General features: G+C 29.2%; 3 protein-coding genes across 3 annotated transcripts; all 3 read left to right on the top strand.

Annotated features, from left to right (window-relative positions):
- The first annotated feature begins 7,830 nt into the window (after nt 1–7,830).
- Nucleotides 7,831–13,192, top strand: LOC124832731 (beta-hexosaminidase 1). The gene is made up of 15 exons (XM_047307005.2): nt 7,831–8,336; nt 8,417–8,500; nt 8,927–8,962; nt 9,489–9,600; nt 9,708–9,778; nt 9,928–10,058; nt 10,291–10,307; nt 10,476–10,524; nt 10,926–11,026; nt 11,230–11,289; nt 11,629–11,662; nt 11,989–12,087; nt 12,238–12,297; nt 12,386–12,636; nt 12,827–13,192. The coding sequence occupies exons 1-15, from the start codon at nt 7,965–7,967 to the stop codon at nt 13,000–13,002; spliced, it is 1,653 nt and encodes a 550-aa protein (XP_047162961.1). The 5' UTR covers nt 7,831–7,964; the 3' UTR covers nt 13,003–13,192.
- A 1,222-nt stretch (nt 13,193–14,414) lies between these two features.
- LOC124832716 (uncharacterized) lies at nt 14,415–15,376 on the top strand. The gene is made up of 3 exons (XM_088097278.1): nt 14,415–14,638; nt 14,714–15,038; nt 15,296–15,376. The coding sequence occupies exons 1-3, from the start codon at nt 14,415–14,417 to the stop codon at nt 15,374–15,376; spliced, it is 630 nt and encodes a 209-aa protein (XP_087953404.1).
- A 4,087-nt stretch (nt 15,377–19,463) lies between these two features.
- Nucleotides 19,464–20,320, top strand: LOC124832717 (uncharacterized). Its single transcript, XM_088097277.1, has 3 exons — nt 19,464–19,687; nt 19,763–20,087; nt 20,240–20,320. Exons 1-3 carry the CDS (start codon nt 19,464–19,466, stop codon nt 20,318–20,320), a joined length of 630 nt encoding a protein of 209 aa, XP_087953403.1.
- The last annotated feature ends 1,118 nt before the right edge of the window (nt 20,321–21,438 follow it).

The following is a 21,438-nucleotide window of genomic DNA, read 5'->3' as shown; positions in this document are numbered from 1 at the left end:
TTTCTTCTTCATTTTCCTTACATTATTAAAATACATTAAAAATATATTAAAAAATAATAAATCAAAACATTTAAATTAAATTATTAAAATATTTCTAAAATAAAGAATAAACTAATAAAATAAATCCTAAAATTAAAAACGTAATTCGGAGTCCGTTTAAGGAAAGAACTGATGTCAACATCCGTTTATGGAAAGAACGGATGTCAACATCCGTTTAAGGAAAGAACGGATGTCAACATCCGTTTAAGGAAAAAAACGGATGTCAACATCCGTTTAAGGAAAAAACGGATGCGACATCCGTTTTTTCCTTAAACGGATGTTGACATCCGTTCTTTCCTTAAACGGATGTTGACATCCGTTGAAGGATGTCACCGTTTAAAAGTTACGTTTTTTATTTTAGGGTTTTATTTGAAGGTTTATTCGAAAACACACCTTAAGGAAGCAACACACGCACTGCACCACTCCACACACTGCACCACGAGAGCGACACTGCATCACGAGAGCGACACTGCACCACGAGAGGGAGACTACTTGATAATTCTTTCCACTACCATCAACCTTTACAACTTGTAGTATCTCACCGCCACAAAAGAAAGAGATGAAGAAAAATAATGTTAAAATAAAAGAAAAATATTTTACTCATGTAGGAGGAACTAAAATAGGTTATTAGTGGAATAGGTTGTGAATGGATAAAATTAAAAAAATTAACCCTAAAAATAAAATTTTATTTAAGGGCAAAATAGTAAAGGGGAGGTGGAGGAAGAAAGGTGTGGTGGTGGAGGGAGCAACACCCCTAGTTAAGAGTGTTATTTCCTACATCACGATTCTCATTCACCCCACAATTTTAAAAAATTGTAAAATTATTTTTATATTTCGAAAAAATCCTACATCATTTTTTTAACGGATTTCAAAATTTATTGAAAAAAATTTCATTATTCAATAAATTTATTGAAAGACTTTCAATAAATTTTGAAATTTGTTGAAGTTTTCGAAAAGATTTTCTAGCCGATTTTAAAATTCGATAAAAAAATATGAAAAATATTTTTTGGATGTAAGAGTGGAGAGAGAAAAGTGGAGAAATGCATGGAGTAACACTCTTGGATTAACTCTCCTTTAAAATCCATGATTGCAACTTTTCTGGTTTTGCTATTCCAATTTTAAATAAATGTCTTTTATTCTATCATTACGCAAATAATCTGAATTTCACAAGCGAATTTCAAATATATTTTATTCTATCAACAATACAAAAGCGGTTTTCTAATCAAATTTTCAAATAATGATCCCAACCTTCAAAATAAGAACCACACGTCACTGATCTGCTGATAAAATTTCAGTGAAAAAAAAACATAATTTTACCGAAAATAATTTGATGAATATGGCAATAATTTTATATTTTGTATTTTTTTCTTTTCCCAGAACTTTAAAAGACCTTCCTGTTAGGTCGAGTAAAAAAAAACCTTGACTAATTTATAATTTCTGAATAACATAATTGAAATGGAAAAGATACTGCAGAATAAAAGAAGATAATAAGATGGAATAGCAGAATAAGAAGGAAAAGTGCACCTGAGAGAGAAGAGAAATGAAATGAAGAGTGAAGTTAAGTAGTTTAGGCACAATGTTGTTTGCTCTAAGTAAATGAATATTTACTTAGAGCAAACATACACTGTAACCAAACCACCACCACAACCTTTTCGATCAGATCAACCTCTTCTATCATTTTTTCTTCTCCCACACACTCTTCTTTATAATTATACCCAAAAATAATTATACCAAAATATATTCAAAAAAAAAAAGGAAATAATAAATGAATGATGTGGAAACAATACTGCCCTGGAAAATAACATCTAACTATCAAGATAAAGTTCCAAAAAATAAGAGAATGAAAACCAATGTTACGCCTTAATTGGTGCAAGAATTAATTGCAGAAGTGAGTCCTCGTTAGATTTTTTCTTTCGAAAATCGAGCACACAGCTCATTGCACCAGTCTCGTCTTCTATCAATAATTGTGTAAGTCTTTCGTAATAATATGTTATTAATTATATAATTGTAATATAGTCTTATGACATTTTATAATATACAGTGTATTGAGCGACATCAATCTAGTTGTTAAAAATTTAAAAAGAGTATAAGTTTTACATTGGATAAAAATGAAAAAATAGAGTATTATATAAAGATAAAAGACCTATTAATTAGTTAAAAAATAGTATCAATCATTTGTATAATTTGATTCATATGTTATTGACGTTTGTGTCTTTCCAATTAACTTATTCCTCGACAAAAACTTTGATAATACTTATCAAAATTTGGAATAAAGCATACCTTTCAAAGCGTATTTATGTGTGAAGACAAATGTTTTGTGTGTTATCAATCTACATGACTCTCTTTAAACTCTTTCAAAAATATCCTCTTCGTTATTGCCGTGTGTTAATGATTACAAGCCATTCTCAAACACTCGTTTAAATCGTTTTTATTTGTATGTTCTTTTGAACATTTATGATTATATTATGTTTTATTATATTATTATTTTGTAACTTAATATTGAATTCAAAAAAATAACAATAAATTATTCTACCTCATATTACTAATGTTATACGTAATATCCTTCATATTTTCAATTTAAAAGCTTGCAAGAAATTGCTTTCAGAAAACGTTCATTCTCTTACTTTTGCCGTTACTTTCTTCTTCTATTTTTAAAGTTTGGCAGACTTTTTTTTAGTAATACACTTCTATAAACATAGGTGTTATTTCTCACTTTTTCAAATGATAACAATAAATATAATATAATAATAAAATAGTTATTAACCGTTAAAAGTTTAAAAAATAATTTATAATATACAAGTAAATATAAATTTTATCTTAAAAATATATTTTATGAAATTGAGTTATATTTAAAGTTTATTTTTTTAAATGAGATGAGTATGTTGAAAGTTTAATATTAAAAAAAATAAGATCAATTTATGTTAAAAGTGAATATAAAATTTATTTTATAAATAATATAAAATAAATTTATAAGATTAAGTTAGATTTAAAATTTATTATTTAAAATTATTAATGTACTAATGTTTTTAACCTGACAGTATTAAAATTATCTTTGTTTTTCTTTTTAAATAAACGATTTTCAATTTTTTTTTCAATTCTTTACATGCTTCTGAAGCTTCCTGACAACGAAATACTATTCATTTTCACTTTATTTATCATAAATGTGAGTGGTATGTTTTAATAAATATTCTTATGAAAAATGAACCCATTTCACAGAGCTTTTTATACTAAGTTTCAAATTTGTAATATTTTTCAGATATAATATATTAAATAATATTATTTTTAGTTACTTAAATTTTTATTTACTTAAAATAATATAAAATATACTAAAAACATGTTAAAAGAATTAAATTAAACAAATACATAAAAAAAGAACAAGTCATTTTATCGTTTTTATACTATTTCACTTATTTATACTATTTTATTTAAGTAGATGGCCATCGCAAGTGGACAATAATTTACATTCTTAACATAAATTCTGAAAACCTAATTTTGGAATTTAGAAAAAAAAAATCATTAAAAGAAATTTTATTTTGGGCCCATTCAACTCAACCATAACCTAACAATATTAAGGAAGCCGAAAGAGTTCACGTGCCAAAATCCATTTGGTCTACTCAATTATTCACCTATAAGATCGAGAATGTCGGACGATATTCAACGGTTGAGATTAATCTACCAAAAGAAGATAATTATTTATATTTCAGAAAAAAAAAATGGTAAATGAATAGCTTGTTAACATTTTAAGAGCACTTTCACACAAATTCTTTTATGAATAGATAAATTATAAAAATAATTATAGAACAAATTAAATTATATTTGAAAAATATGATTTTACTTTAAAAAGGTCGTATTATATAAATATAATTTCAGCTTTTTATTTTTCAATAGAAAAATTACATTTAGAATATATGATTTTACTTTATAAATTTATTTACATAAACCGTGTTTGATAAATATAGCATTTATTTGTTTATTTTTATAATAAAAAACAATTTCAGTGCAAATAATGAAAAAAAATCAAAAAGCATAATTCCAGTAAAAAATAAGTAAAATTCAATAAAAAAAAAGTCTGTTTTTATGAAATGGGACGAGAATAATTGTCTGTATGAAAGTCATGGGTGTCGAACATCCTCTTTGCTCCAGATAACTGATCCGTGTAGGGAGTTGATAGGCAGAACACACTCCAACACTCAATAGAAAGTCAAAGTAAGTTTACAAACTCATTTATAAAGTTTAAAAGAATCTGACCAAATAATTTACATCTTAATGATCATTAATGTAAACCTTAACCGCTTAACGTTGAAACATTAATTGCATCTTAACTTTGCTCAACGATTATCAAGACCGAACGGTCAAGAGGTGCTTTCGTGATATGTCAACCGCTCGATCATTTCCAATTATTTTGCTACTTACCTTATATGTGAGTATAAACTCATAGTAACAAAATCATTTATCAAAAACCACTTTAATAAAAATAAGCATGAAAGGAAGTTTTATATACCAAATGCTACTTTTCATTATTCAAAATAAAATTAAAAAAATTTAAAATTATACTCAGATATTCTTTCAATTTCACGACAAATTCCTAGTTCCACCGACCTGATTTTATTTATTTTTTTCTTTTTCATAATTTATTTAAAAAAAAATCTAAAGTTTCCAAAGCCACATCTATCCAAATAAATTCTTATAAATTGATTGAGTTAGTTACTAACACGTGACATGTTTTATATTTATCAGCAGGCGGGACAAGTTGAAGCGAAATATTAGATAAATCATTGTGTTTTCGTTTTCCAACACGCACACAATATCTATCATAGTTGATAACAACTTTGCTTAGGCCAATTTTATAGTGATATGATGAAATATAAAAGCTAATGTGACTGTGGAGGTAGGTAGTTCACGGATTACCAAAACTCAATTATGATCCACCAATATCACACGCACTCTTTCGTTTACTTTAATCTTATTTAAAAAAAAACAAACAAAAGTGGAGGACATTCCATGTTATAAAAATCGAGATGTGAATCCATGAAAAGAAGAAAGTAGAATATATAAAAAGGTAGAAAACTCATTCATTCATTATTTTAAGGTTTTAGATAAAAAAGTGATCTCAATCATTTATCTGATTTATCTCATATCTACTGTAATTCAGTATAAAATATTATTTATTGAGTTAATTTAATTTAGTTTATTTATTAAATAAAAAAAACAATTTTAGTCCAAATTATTATAAGTTGATGAATCAAATAAATGGATTTACTTGTTCTTTTAATTATATTTTCTTTAATTTAAAAGAAATCATAATTTATTAATTAAATATAAGAAATGGTATTAAATTTTAAAGATAATTCAAAATAAAAAAATATAATTTAAAATCATCATTAACCCTAAATACAATAAAAAAAAATGTTAGGTGAGTCAGATTAACCAAACTTAAAATTAATTCGTATTAAAATTTCAATTTTTTAATCAAACTTGTAATACATCATATTGAATCACGTATTCTAATTTATTTTAATACGAGTGATTTCAAATTAAAGTCAATAATAGTATTAGAAAAGTTTATTATGCACATATTTACTTTTATTTAAAAAATATTTTGTGTTTTAAAAAAATGGGTTAAATATGTTTTTAGTCCTTAAATTATTGGTCGTGGTTTTCGTCCCTCTTTCAAAATAAGGTGCAATTTGATCCTCATTTTTTTCAAGATTTTGGTTTTAGTCTTCGAAAACTAACACCGTTAAAAATGTGGTAGTTTTCGAGGACTAAAACCAAAGTTTCGAGGACTAAAACTAAAGTTTCGAAAAAAATGAGGATCAAATTGTACTTTATTTTGAAAGAGAGACGAAAACCAGACGACCAATAGTTTAGGACTAAAAATATATTTAACTTTAAAAAAATTAAAATGTACGAAGAGTTAGGTAGACGAGATGGTTAAACCGTATATTTCTTACACATCTAATGTGGGAAATGAAGACTGTATTTAACTGCAAAATGCAATAACAAACAAAATTTAACTCAACCATCAATATAGGTAAACGTAAACGACTCACACTTACATGTATTTATTAAAGGTATCAGCATGTGTGTCTGAATAAACAATATATAGAAGCTTAGGAAGACATTATGAATTTTAAATTACAAGTAGTTAAAGGAACCACTTTGGTTAAATCACTCTTACTAATTAGTATACATTTTAGATTATGTATTTTTTTAATTTTTAATTTTGACACAATTAAAATTTGTTTATATTTTCAATTTTTGAAACAGTTGAGATTTAAAATTTAAAAATAAATAAATATAATTTTATGAATCAAATTGTATTCAAATTATATTAAATTTTTTTAGCGTGTTTAAGCAAATATTTAAACTGTATACTTGGTTTAACATATTTTATTTTAAAAATAAGTCTAGAATATTATTTAATATCTAAAAAAATTAATATAGTTAAATTAAAAGAATTATATTAATTTATTTTTAAAATTTGAAATAGTACAAATTTCAGTTTCACGACAAATTTAAAAAGTAAAACATATTTAACATTTTTTTTATATTTTCAGTATCATTTACCACACCTAAAATAAAACAATTAAAAATAATTATTACAAAATACAAGTAGTTGGTTTGCATTATGCTTATGGAAAAAAAAGAAAAGAATACTATATGGTTTTTATTATATTGTATTGCTCAATTATATATGAAATATATATGAGTAATTTATAATGCGTTAATGTGTATAATTATTATTTTTTAGTTGTGAAAGTTTTTCTTTTTTTTTTAATTTTAAAAAATTTAAAAATATAATAAGAATGTGAAATATGTACATTAATTAATTAAACATTATATTTATATATATATATATATATATATATATATATATATATATATATATATATATATAGTTGAATATAATAAAAAATCATTTCTAAAGTTAATCTTTTTAAAAAATATACATATAAAATCTTTTATTTATAATAAAAAATATGGACTAAATAAAAAATAGTAATTAATAAAAAAAATAAAAAATAAGAATAAACATAATATATATATATATGGTTTAAATATTTACTTTTGTCAAAATATTTTAAATTGATCTTTTAATTTTTATTTATTTATTTTATTTTTTATATTGCATACTTGCAAGTTGGAACATGGGAATAAGTGAATGGAATTAAAATTCTTTTGTAACTTGGTATAAGTTTGTCTGTAATTATTATTACTATAAGGAGACATCAGCCATTTTATTTTATAAAACAGTTTTCCCTCTTCTTACCATCCATTTTGGATGGACTAAAAACCCTGTGACTTTGGTGCACTTTTGCATCATTCCTTCATTTCTGAAACCAAACAAATGGAAGAGGAAACACATTCTACAGTTTTTTTCCTTTCTCTCTTTTTGCTCGCTGCCATTTTCAATTGTTCAGAACAGAGGATTAGACAATGTATTCAAAAGATTATGGTATGCATGTCATGCTCTTTCACATACAATGTCATCAGATATGCTTCGTATAGTTTGTTTCACATGGCTAGGAAGAAGACAATAAAAAATGGTTTGACATAAACAAACAGATGTAAAAGCTAGGATAACATGACAGTAAAGCAACTTGGTATAGTATAGTATAATTATATATTATATTTATGCACTAAAATGAGATTGTCTTTGCCATTATGTAACGTAAAGGAATTTCACACAAAGTGAGTGCCTTAAAATGGTGAAATAGTCTATAGTATTATCTTGTCTGTTGCGTACATTTAATGATTCTTACCTTACCTGCATATGTCTGTTTCTTACAGCGTCAGATTTCTCGGATTTTTCTTAACCTTAACTACTCCAATAATCGTGTTTGTGACATTCACGTTCTCATTAATGCTTTTCTCTCTCAGCGCTTCAAAGGTCAACAATTCCTCAAGGTCCTACCAGAGCTATGGGGTTGTTATGCACACCCACATCATCATCATCATCGTCTTCCTCCAATGCTGTTCCAACTTTGTTCCTCATTTGTTGTGCATTCTTTGTTTCTCAAGCTTTTGGGGCGAGAACTCCGCATCCCGAGACGTTTCTTCCCTTCATCTGGCCTCTGCCTGAAAAATTCAGCTATGGCAATGAGACTCTTTCTGTTGATCCTGCTCTCTCGCTCTCTGGCAATGGTGCTGCCTCTAACATTGTTCGAGAGGCTTTTGAAAGATACAAAGGGATCCTGTTCAAGCATGGTGACAGGTTCGGTTTTCTCAGAACACTGAGGTCTGCCTACGATGTTAACAAATTGAGTATCATTGTTCATTCCAACAGTGAGGAGGTGTTTTTTTTTTCAATTTTGTTTTTCCTTTCTGGGTATTCGTCAAGTTTGGATTTTGAGATTGGGAACTCGTGTTGCAGCTTCAACTTGGAGTGGATGAAAGCTACAATTTGTTCGTTTCAGGAGCCCAGCCGCTTTCTGGTGCGGGAGGGGTCACAATTGAGGTGTGGTTTGTTTTTTACATGACTATTTGTTATTCCATTCTAATATTCAATGAGATCGTGTTGCTGTGTGCTTCAAATCTGAAGGTTATGCTGTCCCTTTCCCTTCCTGAATACTATATAAAGTATTTCACTTTTATGTGTGCATTTGTTAGTTTAATGCCATCATTTTCTGCTCCATGAACTAGTCAACCAATCCGTCAGCACTATACTAAAATGCATAAACCAGCAATTGGAGTGTAGTGGAAAACACTGATTGATTGAAGTCTTTTGTTATTAGGATAACAAGATGATTGATAAAGACTCTTGTGGTGGTGTGCTTCATTTTTTATGTTTATTGGACATATTGCAATGTGTCGTATATTTATTTAATCTCAGTAATCTGTGGATGATCATTAGTCATCTAATTTTTTATTTTGTCTTCTGTAGGCAAATACTGTTTTTGGTGCACTGCGTGGATTAGAGGTATGTATAGAGTTTGCTACTCAATTCAGCTCCAACCTTTTCTGCCTCGCGCTTTTGCTGTTCAGCATGAAATGGAGAAATGAAAGGAGTTGTAGATACTTGATAATTCTGGCTAAATTCAGATGTTTACTTTTTAGATAACTATTAAATTGTGTGCAATCTTCATTTTTCACAATTGAGAATTAAAGTTTGTGTTTTATCCATATGATTGGCAAAGTCTGTTATCTTTTCTGTTTATGTTTATTGGGCAAGATGTCAGCAGTTTGAAAGAATGTAGTGCCTGTCACTCTTAATCTTTGAAATTATGAACTAACATTAGCATGTGAAACTATTGGTATGTAGACAGTAAGTTGCTTAAACTCAATTTTATTATATTGTTTAACTTGAAATTTAAAAGTGAACTATGCTTGTTTTTGTGTTTCTCAGCATGCATTGTGGCACACATGAATCACTACTTCCTGAACTTGTTATGTTGTGTATGACCTATCCTTAATATCTTTTTCTGATTTAATCTGTGATGCACCAGACATTCAGCCAGTTGTGTTCTTTTGATTATACAACTAAAAAACTACAAATAAGCAAGGTACCATGGTCTATCCGAGATAAACCTAGATTTCAATACCGTGGGCTTCTGTTGGGTGAGTCAAGATTTTTCCGATGAGAGCAATACGTGTTTATGTTCTGTCTTTTAAGGCTCTATTAACACTTATGTTGTTTTTTTATTCTTTTTTTTTTTATTTTGTAGATACATCAAGACATTATTTACCAGTTAACGTGATTAAGCAGATAATTGAAGCTATGTCTTACGCTAAACTTGTAAGATAAAAGTCATAATAAGTTTACTTTCCTTACCATTCCGCTGTTTATGACAGTTAGAAAGAAAACAAGTGTATCGTAATTCCTAACTAGCACACCATGCTACTTTGTTTCATGTAATGCTTATGTAAAAAACTTGAACACGGTAGAATGTTCTACATTGGCACATCATAGACGAACAATCATTTCCTCTTGAAGTGCCTTCTTATCCAAAGTTGTGGAAAGGTTCATACTCAGAGTGGGAACGTTATACAATAGAGGATGCACATGATATAGTCAAGTAAGACTCGCCTTATTTCCATCTCCTACAAATGTACCATCTTTAATTTTTTTAAATCATGCAAAGTTTATTGGCTACTTCTTCAAAATAATACTAAAGAAATGTTGATCAATTGATCTATGCTTTTTATTAAATTGTTACTTTCCAGTTCATCTTTGAGTTGGCTTTCTTAATCTAACCCGGACTAATACTGTATTCTCTTTTCGTGTTTTCACTTTGCCTCGATGTAAAGCTTTTCCAAAATGAGAGGTAACGTATCTTCAAATCCTTTTCAAGTTTCTGCTTCATATTATTCAGAGCATTTTGAATTATAGGTGGTGATTTTATATTTTTTGGGTTTTTCCTTTTCCTTTTGTGCCTCCCATCTTTTTTCTCAGTACCGAGCAAGATAATGAATATCTTCTGGGTTTATCACAGGCATAAATGTGATGGCGGAAGTGGATGTCCCTGGTCATGCAGCATCATGGTACAGAGTTTGTGTGATGTTCATACTTTTTTTCCTGGGATGATAATCTGGTAGATTTATAAACTTATAATAACGTCTTGAAAATGGTGCTGCATGAAAACCTCAGAGTTTCTTTTACTTTATCTATTTACATAGATATTTCTTTCAAGAAATACTTATGTTTTCCAAAGAAAGTTAAAGCTTTCTTGCTATGGATTGGATGCAGCTGTGTCATGAAAATTTGCTCCGAATGGATTCCTATGTCTTGACATTAGACATTGCTTTTGAAAAGTTTTATTTTGGCATTGATCTAATCATTTTACGAATTTGAACTTCAATTGGATGCTCCAAAAATTTAACATATGACAAATTTTCTAGAGCAGAAATAAATTAACTTTTCTCTGTTCTTCATTTCTGTTTAGGGGTGTTGGATATCCTGATCTTTGGCCATCACCCTTCTGTAAGCAGCCACTAGATGTTTCGAAGAAGTTTACTTTCGATGTCCTGTCTGGTATTCTTACAGGTTAAGTCTCTATAAAACATGCATCCCTTTATTTAGCTTATATCTTCTTCCATTCTACCTTGAATCTTGCAAAAGTATCAGTATTATGGAGTTTGTCAAAACCACCCTTTGACAATACCAAGTTATGCTCATATCTTTCCCTAGTATGTAATCTGATCTAAAAAAAATAACTTTCTTTCATTCTCCTTTTCTAAATATTGCAGATATGAGAAAAATATTCCCATTTGAACTATTTCACTTGGGTGGTGATGAAGTGAATACAGGTCAGTGTGCAATTCTTTCTTCTCGCAGCTTGACATAAAAGCTCAAAATTGGCGTTTTGTCTATAACTGGCACCAACCTTTTGTTGTTCACTCTTGTTGAATAAGTTATTGAGGCAAAGTTTTTATTTTAGTTGGATAAAAAAGTAAAAACAGTAGAAGCACACGAACTATCATGGTTTGCCCATTATATTTTTAAAACGTGTATCACCTTGTGAGGTAGTACTGACTTCTGAACATTTTATAATAATCATAATATAAAGTAGATTTTGGTTTGGTGTTACTTTTGAGCTATTTTGTATCAACGCTAACTTGATAAGTAATTGTAATTTATTTTGACAGATTGCTGGACTAATACTTCTGCAGTGAATAAATGGTACAAATCTTAACCTGTTGTACACATTCATTACATTATATACGGTGATTTCTGTGGCCTAGGCCGGTAAAGACATTGAGTTATCGTGCTATGGAAACTCAAAATATGAACTTGTGGATGTTTTTTCCCCTCTTTGAATCTGAGGCCGAGAAAAAGTATTTCAGAAGACATTCTACCTTCATTTTTTTTTCTCAGCCACTCAGCTTTTAGTTGTGAATTAAGACGATGGTCAAACTTCCAGAAAATTAAGCGTGGTGATCCATGATTTTGATAGATTGTCAATCAATCGAGCACATTGTTCAGTTGTGATTATATCTCCAATGCAGGCTAAAGAACAAGAACATGACTGCTGAAGATGCCTATGAATATTTTGTACTAAAGGCTCAAAACATAGCACTCACAAAAAATTGGAGTCCGGTAAACTGGTATGATTTGTGTATTCATAATACAAAATAGCATTTATACCCTTAATTTATCCTTGATGACCCTAGTTTTGAAACATTACTTCAAATTCCAATAGTTCTTAAACTGTTAGCATGTTTTTAAGATTGACCTTTTTTTATTGAACTTCTCAGGGAAGAAACCTTCAATACTTTTCCATCTAAGCTCCATCCGCGGACTGTAGTGCATAACTGGTGAATTTCTGCCTAAGTAAAATTTTGTTTTTATATGAAACTTGATGATCTCAGTTTCAGAAATAAGAATTCCAAGTAAATACTGTAGGTTGGGCCCTGGGGTTTGTCCAAAGGCTGTTGCAAAAGGTTTCAGGTGTATTTTCAGTAACCAAGGTGTATGGTATCTCGACCATCTAAATGTACCTTGGGAAGTTGTCTATGATGCTGATCCACTTGAAGGAATTCAGAAAGCTTCAGAGAAAAAACTAGTAATTGGAGGAGAAGTCTGTATGTGGGGCGAGACAGCTGATACATCAGACGTTCAGCAAACAATATGGCCTCGAGCAGCAGCAGCAGCAGGTTTGCTTCATTACTAATGCAAAGTTGTTCACCATTCTTGTATTGTTCTTTTTTCCAGTTTTAGTATTGAAGCATAATCATCCCCTATGAATTGACACAGCTATGCTTTAGAAACATGTAAAGGCATATTTATAAACTATAATCAGGCATGTAAAGGACTCATGTATTCACCATTGCTTGTTTCCGACAGAACGATTATGGAGTCCTAGAGATTTTACTTCAGGAAAACATGCTAAAGGAACAGCACTGAAAAGGTTGCAATACTTCAGATGTCTCTTGAATAGACGTGGGGTTGCAGCTGCTCCTGTCACAAATTATTATGCCAGAACTCCTCCTGATGGTCCAGGCTCATGCTTGGTGCAGTAAAGTTATTCATCTGTGCATGTCTAGACTACTGTGAATGTAAAATCATGTTTATCTAGCTAGGGGTTAGTGAATGATAGATATTTGTGGTTCATTGACAGCATTCATAGTGTAAGTTATTGTCCAATTCAATAAACAATACCTGTTCACCTGTTTATCTGTTTCCAAATGCAAATTTTGTGGTTATGACTGATTTCAGTGATGTTGATTTCCATTTCTAAAATTTAACATGGCATCGTAGCATTTGAACCAATGGTGTTGGTGAGAAATTTGACAGATGAGTATGGAAGATCACAGTGATCAGAGCATGCCTGTGTTTGTTTCTGGTCATTTAACCGATGGATTTGCGAGTGGCAAGAGTATTTCCTTCGGTAAAAAGCAAAACAATTTAACAACAGCGGGTGGTGGTGACGATGAAGCTTCCAGCAGTTGCGCTTGGCGGAAGGAGACAAAGTGTGACGGCAGCTGAGTGGAGGATCCCGAAGAAGAAGATCATCTTAAAGGAAAAAGTTTTTTTTCGATTTAAACTAATTCCTCATTCATAATTTATTTCGATTTAATTTTTATTAAAATATAATTAGTAAAATGAAGAAATTATATCAAAATAAAATGAAGTTAATAAAAATTAAGTCGAAATAAATTATGAATGAGGAATTAGTTTAAATATAGTAATAATAATATAGTTTAAATAACCGCTGAAACTAAATTTTTTAAAAAATAAATAAAAATCTTAACTGCGGCTATGTCTAAAAAACCGATGAAAGTTTATTTTTTAAAAAAATAAAACTTAGTTACGGTTTTTTAGTAAACTGCAGGAAGTTAAGGCAGGTTTTTAAAACCACCCCAAAATAACCCGTAACCCCTATTATAATATATTATTTTTGTAGTGATGGATACTTACATATATGGACGTTTGATCCTTTACACCATGTAAAAAATATATACAATGCCGCTAATTTCGTATTAAAATATTCTTTTAACCCATTAGTTAATGAGAAAATCATATCGTCCCTAATAAAATACTAACTTAAGATATATACTTTTTTTTGTGTGAGTAAAGAAAATTCTAATATTCGTTAATAATACGTTTTTCAAAACTCTAATTCTAAATGATCATATAAACAACCCAAAAGGTTACGAAAAAATGATTGTAGATGCGAAAAACAACTACACGTTGTAAATATAAAGAGACAGAAACGATTATGCTGTCCCATTAAATTTTGCACACTATACGTTATCTATTCATTTATTTATTTTCTTCGTTCTTGGCCATGCATACGTTTCACTTTCTTTCTGGAGTGGTTAATAAGCAATGAAAGAAAACCTTTCCAAATTCCAAACTCACCACAAATATGAATTTCATTATTTATATATAGCTGTCGAAAGTCACATTTAGGTTAAGACGTGTAATAAGCATGGCATCTTCTTCCTCCAAATTGACTCTGAAATTGCTTATCGACGCTAAGCGTGAGAAGGTCCTGTTCGCAGAAACATCAAAAGCGGTTATAGACTTTCTATTTAACTTGCTCTGCTTGCCCATCGGTACTGTCATAAGGATTCTAAACAAGAAGAAAATGGTTGGCTGCTTAGCCAATGTCTATCAAAGTGTTGAAAATCTGGATGAAACTTACATGCAACCAGACCTGCATAAGGATCTACTGTTGAAACCAAGTGCCTCCGTTTCTTCACAAATCGCTGGCCTTCTTCCTTCAGTTAATGACACTTCTTCCAACAACTCCACGAATGTGTTCTACCGGTGCCCAAGTCACTCTGGTCACGTCACATCTGATAACACCACTCGTTGTCCTATTTGTAGGACATCTATGAACTCGCGATTGATTTTTGTTGGTGAAAAGGTTGCAAATGAAATTTCTGCCGACAGTAGTGGTTTTGTGAAAGAGGTAGTAACTTACATGGTGATGGATGATTTGATAATTCAGCCCATGTCAAGCATATCAAGCATCACCTTACTTAACAAATTCAACGTCAAAGAGGTTGGCGTCTTGCAGGAAAAGGTGGTCGAGTTGGACATGAAGCAGGCATGTTTTGTTTTTAAAATATGAAGATATCATTATCGCTCTTCAGGTTTAAAATATCTGAATTTACTTCTAATTTAATATGCACACAGTAAAGTGTTTCGTGAATCTCTTACATATATGCTGGAGTTTTCTTTTTTTTACTGAATGGATCATGGTTCATTAATTTCTTTTATTGTTTTGTTTTTTTGTTTTTTGTTTTATTTTATGTAACTAATAATCATCGTGGTTTATTAATTTCTTTTGTTCATAATCTGTAGGGTGTGAATATACTGAAGGCTTCTCTGCAGTCGAAGACGGTTTTGACAGATGTTTTTCTCAAGAATCATTCTGCGCCATAGAGTTGTAATATCTTATTTTAAGTCAATAACCAATGCATGAATTGTAGTCTTGGACTATATAATTACAGTATTTTTATAATTATTATCGTAAAATATTCTCTTCCTTTTTTGTTGGAAACAGGCAAATAATTATAAGCGCGATGGCAAAAAAATTGTTATTACCTTTTAAATTGAGTATAATATATGTAACATTTTTAATTTGTATAAAAAAATGACACATCAACCATCATAAAATCAATTTTAAATCATGGAATAGAAAAGTGGTGAAAGAGAAAAGAGGAAAACTTTCAATAATGAGTAATTTAATTGGTAAATTATAAAAATGGGATAGTTAATTTAAAATTTACATATTATTGAATTTTTTTGAAAAGAGAATTTGGTAAGATGATTGGCTTAAGTGGTAAACTCAACAAGATTGTCCAATAGGGTAATAAACTTAACAAGAAGTCAAGTTCGACATTGGAGGAAAAACTTGATAAACACGTTTGATTTAATTAAAAATTATTACCATTTTTTATGATTTTTCTTTTAATATTTTTACAAAGAAGTGATCATAAGTTCTGATTACTTTATCTTTTCATAATTTTTTATGAAGAAATCGTCTTAACTTTGGTTTAATTGAAAATTGTCAATGTTTTTAATGACTTTCCATCAACGTTTTACAAAGTTGTTCACGTGGACTTCATCTTTATTCACGAGGATTTTAATTTGAAAGTCATCATATTGTATTATAAATTTGAAGTCAATTATTTTTTATTTATAATTTATGGGATAAATCCTTTTTCTTTCATTTTCTAAAATCAAGAAGAGAATCTTATCCGGAAAACTCTTAAGTTGGTGTCCTACAAAATTTCTTAACTAGTTTGGATGTTGAATATTCTTTCGAAGGAGTTTGTTTAATTTTTAAATCTTGAAGAAACTTGAGGATTAGTATAAAATTGTATTGACGTGACAAATTAAAAAAATTTATTTCCAAATTCATTCTCATTTATTTCTGAACGACCAAAAAAATTGATTTTCAAATCCTCTCAAATTCCCTCAAATTCACTCAAAAAAACAAGGCCTAAAAGTGAAGAAAAAGTTGTCACAATCCCTATTCACCTTCCATCGTCTAAAAGCTCCTCCTTTCCACATCCTGTGATACTGTATCAGAAGGATAGTCCATGGCAATGGTGGAAATAATGTGCATGCCCAGCTTTAAGAGAGTTTAATTTTAAAGAAAAACTTTTGTCCTAATACTTTCTAGTTTATGTAATTTTTAATAACAATAAGAGTGAATTTAGTACTGGTTGGTTGTTACTTATTCAAACACCACTATGATTATCTAACCATCTATTAATAAATGGTGTCTATAACAAGTTAATAGACATACATTAAGAAAATAATGACAGTTTTAATGGTGTTACATCTATGATCCGTACATTCTTAAATATATATTGAATTAACTATGAAATTGATAAGTATATCAAAAAATACCTTTAATTTTTAATTAAATTTATATTTTATTTTAATTAAAATTTTATTCATGTTAATCAGTGGTGACTTGTAATCGGTTTGTTTTAAATATTCTTTTAAAAATAAATTTAAATGGATCAATAAAATAATAATATTTGGTCATTTTAAAAAGAAATTGTTATGAAAAAATATTAAGGTATTAAGATGCCGAAAAATAACTGTACATTGTAAATATAAACGGACACAGATGATTCCGTTGTTTCACTAAATTTTTGCACACCTTTTTATTGATTAATATTATTTCTTTTCTTTGTTGTTGGCCATGTATGCCGTGTCACTTGAATTAGTAGTTAACAAGCAATACTATAATTGTCATATTGATGGTTGGTTTGCTTTTAACTTATATTTTAAAAAATTTTATTTTAGGAGTGGATGTAAAAAGTCTGAATCTTTAAAACTTCTTCTCAAATAGGTTCACATTAGGGTTAAGATAAATTTCATCATGTTATTATGTGCCTGCAAAAGACACTATTGTAATTAAGATTTAGTTATCAGAGCTTTAAGTTTCAGTTGAAGTTAAGTTACCTGTACCCTTTACCAGACAAATAGTTATAAATTATGATGAGCTTATCGTTAGGTCTGACTCATTAACGATCAATGAATGACAATATTAATTGTCAATAAATGACAATTATTTTCATTAACTCCCCAACAATTATTATTATTAATTACCTTAACGACTGATTTAACCGATCGATTCACTGATCTGAGAGGTATCATCGGTCGGACTGATTTTACCGATCGGTTCATTGACTTGAGAGGTATCATCGGTCGGACGACTCTTCTGCACTTTTACTGTTCGGTCAACTGTGAGCTCATAGTAACAAAAATCAATTTAAAATATATATGTGGCCTCATCTTACAGACCGATTTTGATACTATACCTTAGAGAATTTTAATATACTTCTTAACACTATAATATTTTAATAATTCTTATGAATAATATTATTTATGTACACATATAAAATTATATATTTTATTAAATAATTTAATATATTGTAATTTTATTATATTTAAATTAATATTTTTATACCATACTTATTTTTATATTGTAAGAATGAAATGATTGTTAATACAAATGATAGAATCATAAACATGTAAGTTGTCAAAGAAAAGCACTGGTTTGGTATTAGCGTAAGAGCAGAAGCAGAGCAATGACTGAGATGAGAATTCATGGGACAGATTTAGCACATATAATCCGTGAAAAAAGCTAGCTGAACCAATCGTCCTATGGGAGGTCTGCTGCAAAATAACATAAAAATTATACTTAAATAAAAGATGACAATGTAAGGTTTAAATCAATTTTTTAACACAAACCAGATTAACATGAAAATTCAACACTAAAATGTGTGTGATAAAATTTATTATCATATTAGAAAACTTAATTAAAAACTTAATTAAACATATTACAAACAGATATATAAATAATACTGTAGAAAAAAAAATATAATATAACAAAATCAATTACAAATACGTCACTGTTACAATCAAAACAAATTTTCAAAAAATCTATACTAATAATGACGTGTCAATACCAAATTCGATTTCCAGTTATGTTAATAATATACTAAAAATATTAACTGATCCTTTATATCACATTTGGTATTAATATTATTGTATTTGTTTTGGTGCAATCTATTATGATCGTGTTTAAGTGTGAAACTTAGTTGTTATGTCAGTTGATGAGGCGGCAATAATATTAGTTTTTATTTTCATTTTTACCTGACTGATTTAAAATGAAAATTAAAGAAATTGTATTTTTCTCAAAAGGGTTCTCATTTAAAAGAAATAAATGCGAGGAGTTCTTTTAACAAACCGCATGGGACTTAAATTATTATCAATGTTAATGTGAGCATCAACTTAAATTTTTAGGAATTTATTAAAATCTTATTTTATTAGTTTTGAGTTTAGTAATATTCAGTTTAATTTTGATAAAGATAAAATAGATACAGGTAATTTTGATTTTTTATTTATTTAAGAGAATATTATTTTATTTTATTGATATAAAATAGAGATGGATTAAGTAGATTTTATTTTAAGTTAATTGATATTTTATTGTCAACTTTTATTATTCGTAATTCATCCAAAACTCTGTAGGTTGCCAAGCTTTAATGTAAAAGTACCCCATGAAATGAAGAGTCTAATCATCTGTTTGAGTAACTTTTTTTTACAAAATGGTAAGAGGAGAGTTTGACTGTCCGAAAAAAAAAAAGAGTATAGCACTTTTAAGAAAATCTCAGGTATATATTTGAGTTTAATTATTTCTGTCCATATATATATTTCTAGTTTGTCACCGTTACCGTAGATACGAAAAACAACTACATATGTTGTAAATATAAAGAGACAGAAACGATACGCTGTCCCATTAAATTTTGCACACTACTTTATTGATTCATTTACTTATTTTCTTTGTTCTTGGCCATGCATACGTTTCACTTTCTTTTTGGAGTGGTTAATAAGCAATGAAAGAAAACCTTTCCAAATTTCAAACTCACCACAAATATCAATTTCATTATTTATATATAGCAGTCGACAATCCCATACAATAGAGCATAACACATCATCTATCAGCATGGCATCTTCTTCCTCCAAATTGACTCTGAAATTGCTCGTCGACGCTAAGCGTGAGAAGGTTCTGTTCGCAGAAGCATCAAAAGCGGTGGTAGACTTTCTCCTTAACTTGCTCTGCTTGCCCATCGGTACTGTCATAAGGATTCTCAACAAGAATCAAATGGTTGGCTGCTTAGCAAATCTCTATCAAAGTGTTGAGAATCTGGATGAAACCTACATGCAACCAGACCAGAATAAGGATCTACTGTTGAAGCCAAATGCCTCCGTTTCTTCACAAATCTCTGGCCTTCTTCCTTCAGTTAATGACACTTCTTCCAACAACTCCACGAATGTGTTCTACCGGTGCCCAAATCACTATGGTCACGTCACATGTGATAACACCACTCGTTGTCCTAGTTGTAGGACATCTATGAACTCGCAAATGATTTTTGTTGGTGAAAAGGTTGCAAATGAAATTTCTGCCGAGAAGAGTGGTTTTGTGAAAGAGGTTGTAACTTACATGGTGATGGATGATTTAGCGATTCAGCCCATGTCAAGCATATCAAGCATTACCCTACTTAACAAATTCAACGTCAAAGAGGTTGGCTCCTTGCAGGAAAAGGTGGTCGAGTTGGACATGAACCAGGCATGTTTTGTTTATAAAATATGCAGATATAATTATCGCTACTTAGGTTTAAAATATCTTAAATTTACTTGTAATTCAATATGCACAAACTAAAGGGTTTGGTGAACTAATAATGCAACATGGTTCATTAATTTATTTTCTTCGTATTATAGGGCGTGAATCTTCTGAAGGCTTCCCTGCAGTCGAAGACGGTTTTGACAGATGTTTTTCTCAGGAATCACTCTTCGGCATAGGGTTTTACAGTGTGTTACTAATACTTTATTTTAAGTCAATAACCAATGCATATGGAGTTGTGGTCTTGGACTATATAAAACAGTATATTTATTATTATTATCCTAAAATATTCTCTTCCTTTTTCCTTGGAAACAGTCAAATAATTATATGCGCGAATTGTGATCGATTACCTTTTAAATTGAGTATAATATATGTAACATTTTTAAATTGTAAAAAAAACTGTTAGATTACCCAATTAATTCTATAAAGCTGAGACATCTCTTTAATCATAATTATATATGCTAACCATCAACCATCATAAAATCAATTTTAAACCATAGAATGGAAAATTAGACAGGGAGAAAAGAAGAGAAACTTTCCCGGGAAATTCATAAGTTGGTGCCCTACAAAATTTTTAACTAGTTTGGAAGTTAAATTTTCTTTCCAAGACAAGGCATTGGAAAATCTTTGTTTTACTTTTAGAATCTTGAAGAGACTGAAGAATTAAAAGTGTAGAAAAAGTTTACTTTTCCAAGAATAATAAACTTAAATTGCATAATTTAAAATTCAACTTTCAATTTTAATCATACTTTTGTTATAAATATTTTCGTAATATTTAACGTTGTGTTTGTTTTAAAAGATGATACGGTGGAAGGAAATCTGCGAAGATAAATTAGAGTGAATATTATTGTTGGCTTAAACGCATACGTATTTGATTCTAACAAAGGCATATTCAGTTCTGTTCTAACATAGAAGTATTTAGTTCCAAGTAGGTGTATTTGATTCCAATGCAGGTTTATTTTTACAAAATATTATATTTTAAAAATAATTAATTCACTTGTAAATATAAATTTTTAATCATTTAAAAAAAAAATTTTCTCCTTATAATAATTTTTACAATTATATATATTATTAACTATTATCGCTTTATATTATTTTTACTACTCAAACATTTTGGTAATCTTCAATTTCTGTCTATTAAATCATATTTTTATCTGTAGTCAAATCTTACACTAATTTTATAAAATATATTTTTAAATCCACTTTCACTCACCTTCAAATCCCTTTAAAAAAAATAACAATCAATTTATTCTCAAATTCTCTCGAATTCATTTGGTTCCACTTTCCCAAATTCATC

This window comes from Vigna umbellata, chromosome 8, assembly GCF_029865625.1.
Source record: "Vigna umbellata cultivar VRB3 chromosome 8, Vumbellata_1.0, whole genome shotgun sequence".
Taxonomy (NCBI): Eukaryota; Viridiplantae; Streptophyta; class Magnoliopsida; order Fabales; family Fabaceae; genus Vigna; species Vigna umbellata.
The sequence above is the reverse complement of the archived record's forward strand: the minus strand, read 5'-3'. Positions and strand labels throughout refer to the sequence as shown.

Bases quoted from the DNA above. Each gene is read 5' to 3' on its own strand.
- LOC124832717 (XM_088097277.1), top strand. From the start codon at position 19,464: ATGGCATCTTCTTCCTCCAAATTGACTCTGAAATTGCTCGTCGACGCT. The intron at 19,688-19,762 runs AGACCAGAATAA...TCTTCCTTCAGT, and splicing joins GATGAAACCTACATGCAACC to TAATGACACTTCTTCCAACA. The intron at 20,088-20,239 runs GCATGTTTTGTT...TTCGTATTATAG, and splicing joins TCGAGTTGGACATGAACCAG to GGCGTGAATCTTCTGAAGGC.
- LOC124832731 (XM_047307005.2), top strand. From the start codon at position 7,965: ATGGGGTTGTTATGCACACCCACATCATCATCATCATCGTCTTCCTCC. The intron at 9,779-9,927 runs GTAAGATAAAAG...TGAACACGGTAG, and splicing joins CTATGTCTTACGCTAAACTT to AATGTTCTACATTGGCACAT. The intron at 12,298-12,385 runs GTGAATTTCTGC...TAAATACTGTAG, and splicing joins CGGACTGTAGTGCATAACTG to GTTGGGCCCTGGGGTTTGTC.
- LOC124832716 (XM_088097278.1), top strand. From the start codon at position 14,415: ATGGCATCTTCTTCCTCCAAATTGACTCTGAAATTGCTTATCGACGCT. The intron at 14,639-14,713 runs AGACCTGCATAA...TCTTCCTTCAGT, and splicing joins GATGAAACTTACATGCAACC to TAATGACACTTCTTCCAACA. The intron at 15,039-15,295 runs GCATGTTTTGTT...CATAATCTGTAG, and splicing joins TCGAGTTGGACATGAAGCAG to GGTGTGAATATACTGAAGGC.